Source organism: Xyrauchen texanus, chromosome 11, assembly GCF_025860055.1.
Source record: "Xyrauchen texanus isolate HMW12.3.18 chromosome 11, RBS_HiC_50CHRs, whole genome shotgun sequence".
NCBI classification, from domain to species: Eukaryota; Metazoa; Chordata; class Actinopteri; order Cypriniformes; family Catostomidae; genus Xyrauchen; species Xyrauchen texanus.
In genome coordinates, this window is record NC_068286.1 from 7,385,621 (window position 1) to 7,398,716 (window position 13,096).

The 13,096-nt window shown below is 38.9% G+C and overlaps 1 protein-coding gene and 1 long non-coding RNA gene across 3 annotated transcripts in view; one reads left to right on the top strand and one right to left on the bottom strand.

The window, feature by feature from the left end:
* Positions 1-6,874, bottom strand: part of LOC127651567 (UTP--glucose-1-phosphate uridylyltransferase-like) — a 13,242-nt gene extending 6,368 nt beyond the window's left edge. The window contains exons 1-3 of the mRNA XM_052137464.1: positions 6,483-6,874; positions 5,377-5,504; positions 1,686-1,793 (exon numbers count right to left, since the gene is read on the bottom strand). Coding sequence (XP_051993424.1) covers positions 1,686-1,793; positions 5,377-5,504; positions 6,483-6,498 — 252 coding nt within the window. The 5' untranslated portion in view covers positions 6,499-6,874. The remainder of the gene's footprint in view (positions 1-1,685; positions 1,794-5,376; positions 5,505-6,482) is intronic.
* Positions 6,875-9,848: 2,974 nt separating this feature from the next.
* Positions 9,849-11,525, top strand: LOC127652132 (uncharacterized). Of its 2 annotated transcripts, XR_007971670.1 has the most exons (7): positions 9,849-10,205; positions 10,366-10,723; positions 10,795-10,861; positions 10,940-10,993; positions 11,078-11,146; positions 11,267-11,407; positions 11,500-11,525. It is a non-coding gene; the product is annotated as an uncharacterized LOC127652132 (long non-coding RNA). The 2 variants fall into 2 exon arrangements; XR_007971669.1 differs by having other exon boundaries at positions 9,849-10,723.
* The last annotated feature ends 1,571 nt before the right edge of the window (positions 11,526-13,096 follow it).

The following is a 13,096-nucleotide window of genomic DNA, read 5'->3' on the forward strand; positions in this document are numbered from 1 at the left end:
TGTTGATGAGAGAGATCAACAGACAATGGCCAGACTGGTTTGAACTGACAAAGTCTACAGTAACTCAGATAACCACTCTGTACAATTGTGGTGATAATATAATCTCTGAATGCTATTCTCAGATGCGGGTTGGCGCTGGTTTGGCCGCACGAAGGGGACCTACACAATATTAGGCAGGTGGCTTTCATGTTGTGGCTGATCGGTGTGTGTGTGTGTGTGTGTGTGTATGTATATATATATATATATATATATACACACACACACACACACACATCTGGTAAATATAGGCCTATAGGCTATAAAAATAAAAAGCATTTTAACATGGCCAAGTCTGTTATTTCAAAATAAAAGTCCCTGGTGTGTCCCTGGTTTTGGGCTTGATTATAGTTAAAAGTCCAATGTTATGCACCAAATCTTCATTTTTTCTGATTAGTATTTGGATTCTGTTTTAACAATAATGTTGTAGGAGGAATCATAAAAAATGCTACTCACAAATCCATTTAAAATAGAGGAAAGGCTTATGGTGGACCTTAAAATAAATCGGTAAACATTGTATTGTACAGGACCCAACAAATACAAGGAGCAAAGAAGAGGTAAAAACAAGTTATATGGAAAAATATTTTTAGCATGATTTCCTACTTACAAATTTGGACTGTTGGTGGCGCTAGAGAGTTTGAGCAACCAGCCCCAAAACTGGCACCAGTAATATTGAGACTCACATAACAGTGTGCCAAATTTCACATCCTTTAACATATGGGCTGCCATATTCTCAACATAAAAATACACTTTTATTTAAGAAGATCAAGGAAAATGCAACTCCTCATGATATGACCTTTAAAAAAAGAACACTCAAATGTACAGACGTCCTGTAAAGACTAAATGACAATGCGATTGGCTGAACGATTTTGCTCCAGCATGCTTGGCCAGGCAAAATGCTTCAAGTGTTCCTCTGGAACATTTTAAACTTCATGTTTGAACCTAAGGCCGAATATAAGGTTTCAAAGTGCCTCTCTCTCCTGACTCCACCCCCACCAATGCGGCATAACAAAACACTGAAGATGTTGATTGAGAAAACAATGCAATGGCTTATTAGCCCCCTCCACACAAATACACTCGCTCAAGCAGACCGACCAACCATCCAACCAATCAGCACTTCCAGAATGAGAAAAAGGATGATGATTGAAATATAAATTGAGATTGAGCCATTGAGAAGAAGCCATACACTTAAACACTGATCTAGAAGCAGTTGTGGAGTTTATTTCATCCTGGGTGGAACAAGTCTTCATTTATTGGGGCTGCTTTCAGATCAGCTGTTTCAGGATTACTATGTGCCGTAACCTGAGTTTTACAAACGGCTGTGTGGTGGAATAGAAATGTCAGCCAAGGTTGTGGGATGCTGGAAGTGTCATGCTATTCATAGTTTAACCTTCAGTGTGTGAGTATTTGTGGATAGGCAGTGGGTTATTTTGGGGAGGGGACCAGCAGAGAAATGTCATGGACTTGAAAAACTGGTGTCAAACTCAAACAACTTCTCCTTCCTCTCTCTCTCTTCTGTTATTTTGACTTTCACTCTTTCTCTCTCTTTTAAAGACCACATCAAATTAGTAGATATAGTTTTTAAGCTATTTTGCTTAGCTGTATTAGTCGCACATTGAAGCGATGCATTCATATTGCATTCGTCTTACCGAGTCTTCGGGTGGTCTCTGGATCTTGGCCCAGTCTATAGAAGGTCCCTTCTCCTGAAGGAAACGGTGAAAGAGCTTCTTGAAGCCCTCAAAGTCCTTTCTGGAGATCTGCAAGAGACACAATTCACACAATCAGTCATTACTGTTCACTTCAAAGTTCAATTTTAGTACATTCTTTGGCGGTGAGAGGTGCTGAGCTCAACATAATTTGTGTTATTTTAGGAGCCAACAGTGAAAGAGGGTCCTAGAGAGTTGACTTCTACACTGAAAACAACATGTAAACCTGAGACACACACTAAAGCTCTCAGTCTATTCTAAGGGGCTTCTCTGGACAGGCAAACATTCAAAAGGTTTTTGGAAAGCTGTCAAGCCTCAACAGAACAATGAAAATACACTAAGTTACTAACAATCCAGAAAATGACCACAGAGAACTTAAACTTTCACACACAAGTGCATATTTTAATAGGAAGTATTACTCATATTTACATAACTTGTCTAACCAAAGTGACCCACGAGACAGTCAGTACGTTTATATGCACTTTAAAAATTCAATTCGAGTCAGGCTACATCAGTGACTTTATAAGACATCATCTAAAAGCTTTTGTCTGACAAAAGATAATGCTAGATAATGCTATTGTAGCTCGGCTTCATCCAGCATGTATACCTATTAAATGGACCACAATTGGCCCAGACTGATCTCATGATGAAATCAAAAACAGTAGGTTGACTGTGTTTACTGAAATTCAAAACAATGCCCCCGGTGACCAAAGCGTTAAGAGATGTTGGGCCTATGGTCACATTTGAGGTCCATTTTCCGGGTGTAATGTCCGCAGAGGGGCACCAAAATTGAGTTGTTTTCAGTTGTACAGGCTGAAATGCAGTGAAGAGGAATGCTTATTTTATAAACTGTACCGCCGATCCAAACCTCAAACCTAAACCTAACCATCAGTGGAGTAAAAACAATGTTAGAGGGAAAAATGCAACCTCTGAATCACGTTCATCACTGATTATGCTAATGCAGTTACTTCCTGGTTTCAACCCAGGATCCGAACCCAGGTCTCCCATAATGTGGCCGATCATATGGTACCAGAAGTATTGGAAACAATATGCCAACATCCTGTGAGATCATGTTGATTGGCCTTGGCATTTCATGCATGCTCCAAAAGACAAAGGTGATGAGCAACGCACATTTACACTCCTTTAGCTGACGTTCTTCCTCCAAACATTTGATTACGCACCGTTTCATGTACACTTGAACATCCTGTAGCTCGACATTCGTAACCCTTTTTTTGTAGCTCTATTATATCTGTTAACGTACAGACTGTATACATGTTTGTGACGATGACCACAACAGATGTCTGAGAACAACAAAAATGGTATTTTGACATTTCTATAATTATTGCGCAGTTCTCTGGTCAATTGTGGCATTCTGTGGTCAAATATTTTTGTATGATAAATGCTAAATTGCATAATTGATCATTTCCCCAGGCAACTGATTTCCCATATAGTTGCTTTAGCTTTACATCTCTTGTATCACTCTGCGGTCTCAACTCGCATAATAAACTAATTGAACTCAAATCAGTGTACATTTTATATCATATATTGATTTAATGGGTAAGTACTATATACTATGTAGTGAGAAGGATAATGCACAGTCTACCGGTCATTTGTGAGTTGAGTGGTTCATATAGTCCTGGAGCGCATTAATGTAAACAGATTTGGGAAGCTGTCCACAATGGAGGGGCTCAAGTAAGGGACTGGGGTTGAGCTCTAAGAATGAGGTCTATGTGGTATTGCACCATAAAAAAGTTCAAATACACACAAGTATAGACAAAACACTTAAACAAACATTACATACTATATATATCAAAAGCATGTTTCAGATACTGTCCGTAGAGCTTGAACACTGAACCTTCCAAGAACTGCTTATCAACTTAATAAGTTTGGCTTAAAAAACATCTAAGAGAGTTACTGAAGAGAGCTCAGTCGTATTCCTAATTACAAACACTGTTCACTATACATGCAGAATGAATCCTCTGAAGAGTCTCCTTTGACCTATATAATAATTGTTCTGGAGTTTCGTCATGGGAAGACTTTGGTAAGGTCACAGTTTCACGGGCATCATATCAAATATAATTAGAGGGGCTAACTGCAGGTTGTGTGTGAAGAAACTTCTCACACTGAAATGCTCAAATGACCTGCCGGTTAAACTGCGATGCATCTCACTGATCTCTGCCTGCATCAAATCAGTCTAATGATGGACTACACTCTTATAATAGAATATACAGACTATCAATTATTTTCATCAGCCAACTAACAAGGGCAACACATCTATGTGAACTTCTGCAGATAATCCAGGACGGACTTCAAGGACATTAGTCGTTACTCTTACAATACATACAAAATCTTTGTTTAAACACTGGCCCTTAATATTTAGTTTACTAGTTTTAAACTATGACGTGCACTATACAACTAAACTAATATTGGCATGATATTCATATTGTTTAGTCAGAGGGGAACTGGCCCCCACAGTGAGTCTGGTTTCTCCCAAGGTTATTTTACTCCATTAATCAACATCTTATGGAGTTTTGTGTTACTTGCCACAGTCGCCTTCAGCTGCTCACTGGGGTGATAAATACAATTATTATTTACTTATTAATTTTCATTCACAATCGTATTTAATCAGACTACACAACGATGACTCATAGACTTTATAGATTTTTTAGAATTTGGTTAAAGATTACAGAATTCAATTTGATGGAATTTTGTTTATTAAATTGATACGCGTAAATCTAAAAAATAGGATAAAATATTTTTAGAGTTTGACAAATAAGGACTTCAAAATTGTTTTCCAATTTATCATGTGAATGTACATAAAACTAAATTGTCAATTAAAAAATATGTAATGTTGCAATACAACAACAAAAACAACAAATAGTTCTGCATGTGTTGAAATTTGAAAATTACGAAAACAAGAAATCGTTTAAAAATCTAGTATAAGAGACATTTGCAGAGTTCTTCAAAATGTTATCTTTGTTTAGGTTGGTTTTATATATTTTTGAAAAATGTTTTTCATTTTCAACCATTTCAAAATGTAATGGCCCTAAAAAAAGCACTAAACTATTGTCCATGCACTCGGAATAGATGAGTGTACACTTAATCAGTATTGTCAAACATATCAATCAATGTATATTTTTAACAAATTAAAAAAATATGAGTTTTAAATGATGATCGATATTTCACAATACAACAACCTGAACTAATCTTGAAATTTTTTTTCAGTTACACCACCTAGCCATTGTATTACACTACAGGTGTAATGTTCCTGTATCACATTACACTGCATTACATTGTCATGGCAAAGTTGTAAAATTGGATACAACTTTACACAGAAAAGGTTAGTAAGTGATTTTATCATAAGCACTTTGTTTACGTCTTTTTTTTTTTTGTATAATAGATCTGGACAAAAAATGAGTCAAATATTGAGGTAATTGAGTCTTAAAACAATGTCAACAGGATGTCCTCAATACAATAGGTAAACGTGCCTGTATGCGTGTGGTGATATATTTGGCTGCATCTGTGAGCTTGGGCAGGACGTGACATAGACATGCAGTAAAGAACAGCAGCAGAACTAGTGGGACACGTTTGTCACCTCCTCTGATCACGTAGTCTACGGAGCAGCGGGTCTTACCTCCACCTCCGGTGACTTAGCAGTGGTCAAGAGTTTCTCCAGCTCTGAGTGCATGGAGGTCTCATGCTGCAACCTCTGCTTCTCCTGAAACTCTGTCATACCTGCATTAGGTCCTCCTCTGTACAGATCTGCACACAAAATGAGGGAAGGAACGACAGCATTATTTATGCGGACAGTTGCCGATATTTTTGCTTTTATTCATTGCTGGACGATTCTACAGTATTACAGATGCATCTACAGGTGAAATAAAAACTGACATTTCCTCTAAATCCTCATGGTGGCGTAAGGTAACCATAACTCGCTTCAATCCGGGTGGCGGAGGACAAATCTCAATTGCCTCCACTTCTGGATTGTCAATCCGCGCATCTTATCACGTGGCTTGTTGAGCGTTAACGCAGAGACACAGCGAGAGTGGAGGCTTCACGCTATTCTCTGCGGCATCCGCGCACAACTCACCGCGAGCCCCATTGAGAGCGAGAACCGCATTATAGCGACCACAAGGAGGTTATCCCATGTGACTCTACCCCCCCTAGCAACCTGGCCAATTTGGTTGCTTAGGAGACCAGGATGGAGTCACTCAGCACGCCCTGGATTCAAACTCGCGACTCCAGGTGTGGAGTTAGGCTAATTAAACCTCATTTATTCTTGTGATTTTGGTTGAACAATAAACTGCATCTTGTATTTTATTCATTTTGGACTCTTGTAGCCTCTTTTGTTTGTGCTCATCAACAGTATCAAAAGATTACCATGATCAGCCTTTTCCAGCTTATACATCAAAATCTGCAAAATTCACTATCGGTCGACCTCTAAGACCATGTCACACCACGGTACACTGCTTGACATTTCATGTCAACTACCCAGATTTTTGCTGGTGTTAAATTAAATAAATTAGGTTGCATCAGTATATCAGCCACTTCCTCCCAAATTACATAAACAAGAATGCAACAAAAAGTAGCCTACCATGTTACTACCATGGCATTCTGGAAATGCACCATGGCAATACCGTGTTATTCTTTGAAGTACATTGGAGAGCCATGTAAATATCATGATTACCATCACTATACCATGTTGTAATTTTTGTGTAAAGGTATGAATAGCCCACTTACCAGCGACAAAAGACATGATCAGGAACTTTTGATGGAGATTAAATATATAAAATAATCCTGTATGGTGTTGGTCCAAACTGAACTCAATACTGTTTGTACAGCTCTTTTCCTTTGTATTGTTCTGGATAAAACTACAGCTCCTGCACTGTAGAGGAATCAGTAACAACAATAATGCTTTGAGAACCCCCTTTATACTAAACAAGACTCAAGTGCTCATCCAAACCGACAAGCCTGAGAGTTTCACAGTGGGTCTCAGCGGGTGACAGACGCAGGACACCCGACCAGGGCTTTGTAACGCACTGCTGCAATGACTGAACCGCTGATGGAGACGCACAGACAGAGAGCGAGAGAGAGAGAATAGTGCTGCACCCCTTTAATAAACTCCAGCACTGCCCACCCATCCCGTCACCACCACAGGACAAAGTAAATATGCTCAGATGCGAAGGAATTATTAATTGCTTCAGGATGTTGTACAGGCGCATGATGACGTGCAACACGCACTGGACGCTTCAGGGGCCGTTCACACAGGAGGCGTCCTTGCATGAAGTCTGCGTTTTCATATGGGTCACATGGACGTCTTTGGCCGACGCGAGTTTATTGACGGCGTGCCACTTTTAAAAACGTGCATCTTAAGATTCATGCTAATGCTAAAAGGGGTCGTTCACACTTAACGCGTTCTTGCGCTTATAAAGGTAGACGTAACGCATACGGAACTTTTTTTATACTGTCCTGTTCCTTTAAATTTGACACGGCGTCTGAAACAACAGGACGCGGACGGCCCCTTAGTGCAACGCAGAAGTGTGTAGCTGAAACTATATTTGTGTTATTCAGAAACTATTCCTAAAGTCTGTAAAATAGTTATTGTACATTTTAATATTTTGTCAGCCCCCTAAAATATTGCAAATCAATTGGTAGATTTCCTATATATTATATTCATTTTATTTATTTTCTCTTTTTGGTCACATTTATATTTTGTTATAATCCATTAATTATTATATGTAAATTTGGTAGAGTATTTAAAATGAGGCATTTCATCTTTCATTCTCGTTATGCATTATACAGATAATATAACAAGAATTAATCGTGCAGTTCAGCAGATAGACAATAATAATTTTGTGCAATTTATATGTGTGGCAACATGTCCTTGTCTCTCCAACTTATTTGAATACACATTCACTGATACATTAATTATACACTAATAAATTAATATAAGCTATATGTTGCGTAAGAAGCACCCTTAAAGGGATAGTTCTCCCAAAATTCACACTCACTCTCATCCCAGATGTGTATGACTTTCTTCTGTTGAACACAAATTAAGATTTTTAGAAGAATATTTCAGTTCTGTAGGTCCAGACAATGCAAGTAAATGGTGACCAGAACTTTGAAGCTCCAAAAAGCTCATAAAAACAACAAACGGATAAACCATACAACTCCAGCGGTTAAATCCACGTCTTCAGAAGCAATTTGATAGACAATATTTAAGTCCTTTTTAGTATACATGTCCACTTTCACTTCCACATTATTCTTCTTTTGTTTTTGTCATTCTTCGTGCATAATGCCACCTATTGTTTGGTGCTGGACAATGGTGGAGATTTTTAGGGAAAATTACTTACATATTGATCTCTGTCACACCCACACCTATCATGTTGCTTCTGAAGACATGGATTAATCCACTGGAGTCACATTAATTACTTTTATGCTGCATTTGTGCTTTTTAGACCAAAAGAGTTCTGGTTACCATTCACTTGCATTGTATGGACACACAGAGCTGAAATATTCTTCTAAAAATCATTGTTTGTGTTCTGTAGAAGACAGACAGACATACACACACATCTGGGATGGCATATGGGTAAGTGATGAGATCATTTTTGGGTGTACTATCTCTTTAAAGTAAGTTTTTTTGGGCGTGTTTCGCGTCATAAACAAGGCGTTTAAGAAAGTAAATTGATAATAAACACCGAGACCATTATTATGATTACATGTCAGTCACTCTATCACCCCCTGTAATAGTGCCCAAATGCCAAATACCTGAAAACAACTTTTACATTTGGTAACTTCACTGCAACGCACGACTTTTTGCCTATTTTAACGTGTCTCGCTGCCTCTGCGTTCAAGCAGTTTTCGACCCCAAGAGCGTGTCCTGCTTGAACTGCCCCTTACTGTCAACAGAACAACTAGGGTCTGTACGATTAATTGATACAATAACTCTGACTCAACGCTTCTTCTGCTTTAACACAGACCTAATTGACTGCTTTGCTTGTCCAAACAAGCATTAAAAACAAAAGCATGGGTACAAAAGTAGTAGAACAGCTAATATTATCTAGCTGTCAAGAACTTTAACATATAAGAACGCCAAGGACAACGGCCCTGACAAGCAAACACAAGCACTGTGCACAGATGGTGGGTTTTGGGGGGGCTAGTAAACTATAACAATCAAACACATCTAAACAGCAGACAGGCTTGCTTGCACATTTTCCACAGCCCATGCGAAGGTACTCACACGTCCACACTGCACAGCACGCTGTTTCACGGGCGGAAGTGGCGCACGACATTGAAGTATGGATATAAAGTTTGTCCACGGACCAATCAGAGAAAAGGGCAATCCTGCCTGACCAATCAAATCGCTAATATTCCGTTTGATTTCTCATCGCGTTTGTAAGCGGAAACAGTGCGGATATGTGAAACAGCGACATCTTGCGGTCAAAAGCCGCAATAATTACATACTCGTCAACAAATGAGACTTTCCATGGCGTTGCAGTCTTTCACAATTATTGCATAGGATTTTTATTATTATTAATTTCACTCACTGAGAAATATCTAGCTGATTATAAATGTAAGCCTATATTTATACAGCGGAGCACAAAATTATTTATTCACTAGTTTGAAAATAATTTTTAAGATTTTATAAATTGCCATTAAATTTCCAGCCCTGGAAATCTTAATTCAAAAGTTAAATAATAATAATAAAAAAAATTGTGGAAACATGATTGTGGAAACCCTAGATAGAAAAGTAATCTGGTTTAGCTTGGTCCAAAATAAAATGTTTTCTTTTTTAAATATTTTTTTTCCCCATCAGCCAATCAGATTGATTTATTTGTTCTTGCTGGGTGCGATCTTATTTTTTTTAATGCTCCAGTGGTTTAGTCCACGTCTTCTAAATCAGTCTAATTGATTTGGGGTGAGAACAGACCAAAATATAACTCCTTTTCACTTCTTGCCATTGCAGTATGTAGGAACAGTCATGATTACTCTTCCTAGTGCTTAATGTATTTACAGAGTGCTAGATCGCACTAGGAAGTGTAATCGTGCTTGAAATCATGATCGCCAAGAAAACTGGGGCCTGTACCATGATGGTAGTTGAACAAACTCGGGGTTACAGGATTGGTTTTGAGTCGACAAAACCAAACCGATGCAATCAGGCTTTATTGGTACCATGATGCAGCTCATCAACTTTCTCTGTCAACTCAGGCTTTGATCCTTAAGCAATGATTACTCCACACGCGCGTGCACATAAAAGAGTGACGTCGACACTGAGCAACCAATCGCGTTCGATATGGATAGAGCGAGAGCTATATATTTTTCCGCGCAGGAGCAAGAGATTATTATTATTATTATTCAGAAATATGAAGAATATAGGAGTGTTTTTCAAGCAGGCAGTAACACTGTATCTGCTGCCAAAGCAAGAGAACAATCTTGGAGGAAGATTGCTGATTGCGTTAATGCGTAGGCTAAGTTAAACAATTAATGTAAATTTATGTAGGATAATCATATTAAAAATGTATTAAATGCTAAAATTAAAATGTGTATTCGTGCTGATGTATATGTGTGTGTGTGTGTGTGTGTGTGTGTGTGTGTGTGTGTGTGTGTGTAGATGTATGTAAAGTGTGAATGTATAGGCTATTACATCCTAAGAAAGATTGATCTTCATTGATTTTTAGATGCAACCCCAACTCCAAACGTTCTTGGCAGCAGATCAAAACAAAATATAAAACTATAATTCAAAGTGGTGAGTATTTACCAAAGCCTTTCGTTACTTTTGTGAACATTTAATCACAAACACTTGTTTGCAGCAAACAGAAAAAAGTGTGATAAGGAAAACTGGGGAGGGCCACCTCCTCCAGAATACACTGTGGCGGAGGAGTTGGCACTGAGTAACAACAAGGGGCGGCCGATTATGGATGGGATTGCAAGTGCTGTACAGTCTGACCCTGGTGCTGGCTCCTCTAAGCAAGTGACACTGGGTATGTGTGTGCAATGCATTACTAATGTTTAAAAAAAAAGTTAAATATGGCTGACTCTATGTTCTGCACAGTAGAGGGAAATACAGTGTCCCTGTTGAAGCCAGCACACATGCACATGTGCATGTCTCCTGCACAGAGGTCAGTACACCAGACAGAACACAATGAACATAACCTGCTTTATAACAATTTTGATTTAATTTGGCCTTCAATTTATAGGGTGAACCAAATGATGAAGACACTCTGTCTGTGTCTTCAGAGACAGTTGCTGAGGTGAATGCACTGGGCTTTTTATTATAGCACACATTTGAATGTCATAATTAAATGACTGGCTCTTACACATCTCTTTTATTGTAGGATTTTTCACAACCTGCCCCAGAAACTGAAGCCTCTACCTCAATCGGCTTCAGAAGGAATGTGAACAAGGTAATGCTTTAAACCCTTAATTACAGTCAGTCCTATGTTTGTAGAAAGTCATGCCACTTTTTGTGATTTGATCAACCTCCAGAAAACGTGTAATGATTGTTTGTGGTGGAATTGTTTCAGGTGGAAACAGACTCAGTCAGGGCCCTTTACAAAAGGAGTCTAGAACTAGACTGTTCACTGAAGGAGCTGGACTATGAGCTGAGGAGGCTCCAAATTAAAAAATTAAATTGGAGATCAAACAGCTGGAAAAAACAGATCTCAGTATGTGAACTTTTTTTTTTTAACCAAGTTACCCTGTATGAACCCTATGAATGTTTATTAATGTCATTTTTCTTTCTCTCTTTCCTCCCTAGCCACATGACCAATAAAACAGTTTGAGACCTATCAGCAGTGTCAGTGTGCTTTTATTAAGTAAAATATTGTGTTGTGATTGCATCTCTGACAGCTGCGCCAGCTGGGTGGTCAATTGTGATGGGGTCAATTTCATCAGGGAGAAGCTGGTTTTGTGGTGGTACTCGCTCCTTTCTGATAGTGGCTATATTGTGCAGAATGGCACATGCAGCCACTATCTGTGATGCCCGCTCTGGTGACACTCTTAAACGCCTAAGGCAGTTGAAACATGCCTTTAGGATGCCAAAGGTCATCTCGATCTTGACCCTGGTTTTACTGAGTGCCACATCGAAGCGGTTTTGTGGCCCTGTCTGAGGGTCAGGATAGGGGGTTAGAAAAAACCTCTGGCATGCATAACCTCGATCTCCTACCAACAGGCCATCAAAAAGCCCTGTCATAGAACAGAAAAGGGAAAAATTGTGTAAGCTTTTCAAATTAAAACTTTAAAGTGTACTGTACCAATTTTAACTTGCCTTCCTCAAAGCGCTGACACAAAATAGACTCACGGAAAATTCGTGAGTCATGCACTGATTCATGATCACAAGTCATCTGCAGATGAAATGTACAGTAAATAATTGTCCTATCTGTTAGTTACTTATTTAAAGATTGATCTCATTGCAAATAAAAATAACTTCACATTTTTCAAATACCTGAACCTTAAGGCTGTGAAAGGACTTTCTGTTCACATAATCTGCCTCATGTTCTCCTAGAGCTGTGGAGATTGCAACATGTGTGCAGTCTATTGCTCCTATGACTCTAGGGAATCTATCATGGGAATCCTATCATAGGAATTAAAAATATATATTTAAAATAATTCTTAACAGCTACTGTAGACTATTGCATTATATATTTCTAAGTATGAAATGTGCTTTTTGCAGAAGAAAAAAACGAACGTGAAAGGTTAAATTTGTTCATATGATGTCACCCAATCAAGATATCTTACCGGCAATTTTATAAAATCCCTCTTTTATGGACATGGTCGATAAATGTCCAGGGAACACAATGAAGCTATTTATGTACCCCTGCAGAGCGAGGACCACCTTGCGAGTGGTCCGACAGACCGTGTTTTCCCTAGATTCTCTGCATCACCGACCGCATACAAGTATGTACCACTTGCCAAAAAACGCAACGCAATACATACCATTTGCGGTACAGTAAGGGCATGGCTTCGACGAGTCACATTTGTTATGTGCGGCTCAAGAAGTTCACAAAGATAAGACATTCCTTCCGCGGAAAATCTGTATCTTTCATACAAGTAAGTATCGGGAAAGTCAAATGGATTTTGTCTGTCCCTAAAAACTCCTCCTCTACGAAGTGCTCGTCTAACAATTTGCGCGGAGATGTCCACAGGATTTGGGAGAAAAGGTGAAGCCATTGCAGCTGAGAACAGACGCTGGGAATTAGTTGCGTCACCTATATGTTTCTTTGCTCACAGCTGATTGGTCAAACTTCAGTCTGAAATCTTGAATCCAGAACATAACCTGCCCCGGAGCAGGTTAGCCGTGCAGCGTAAGATACCATGGCAACGAACACCGATTAAAGCCGAGCTACTTTCATAGT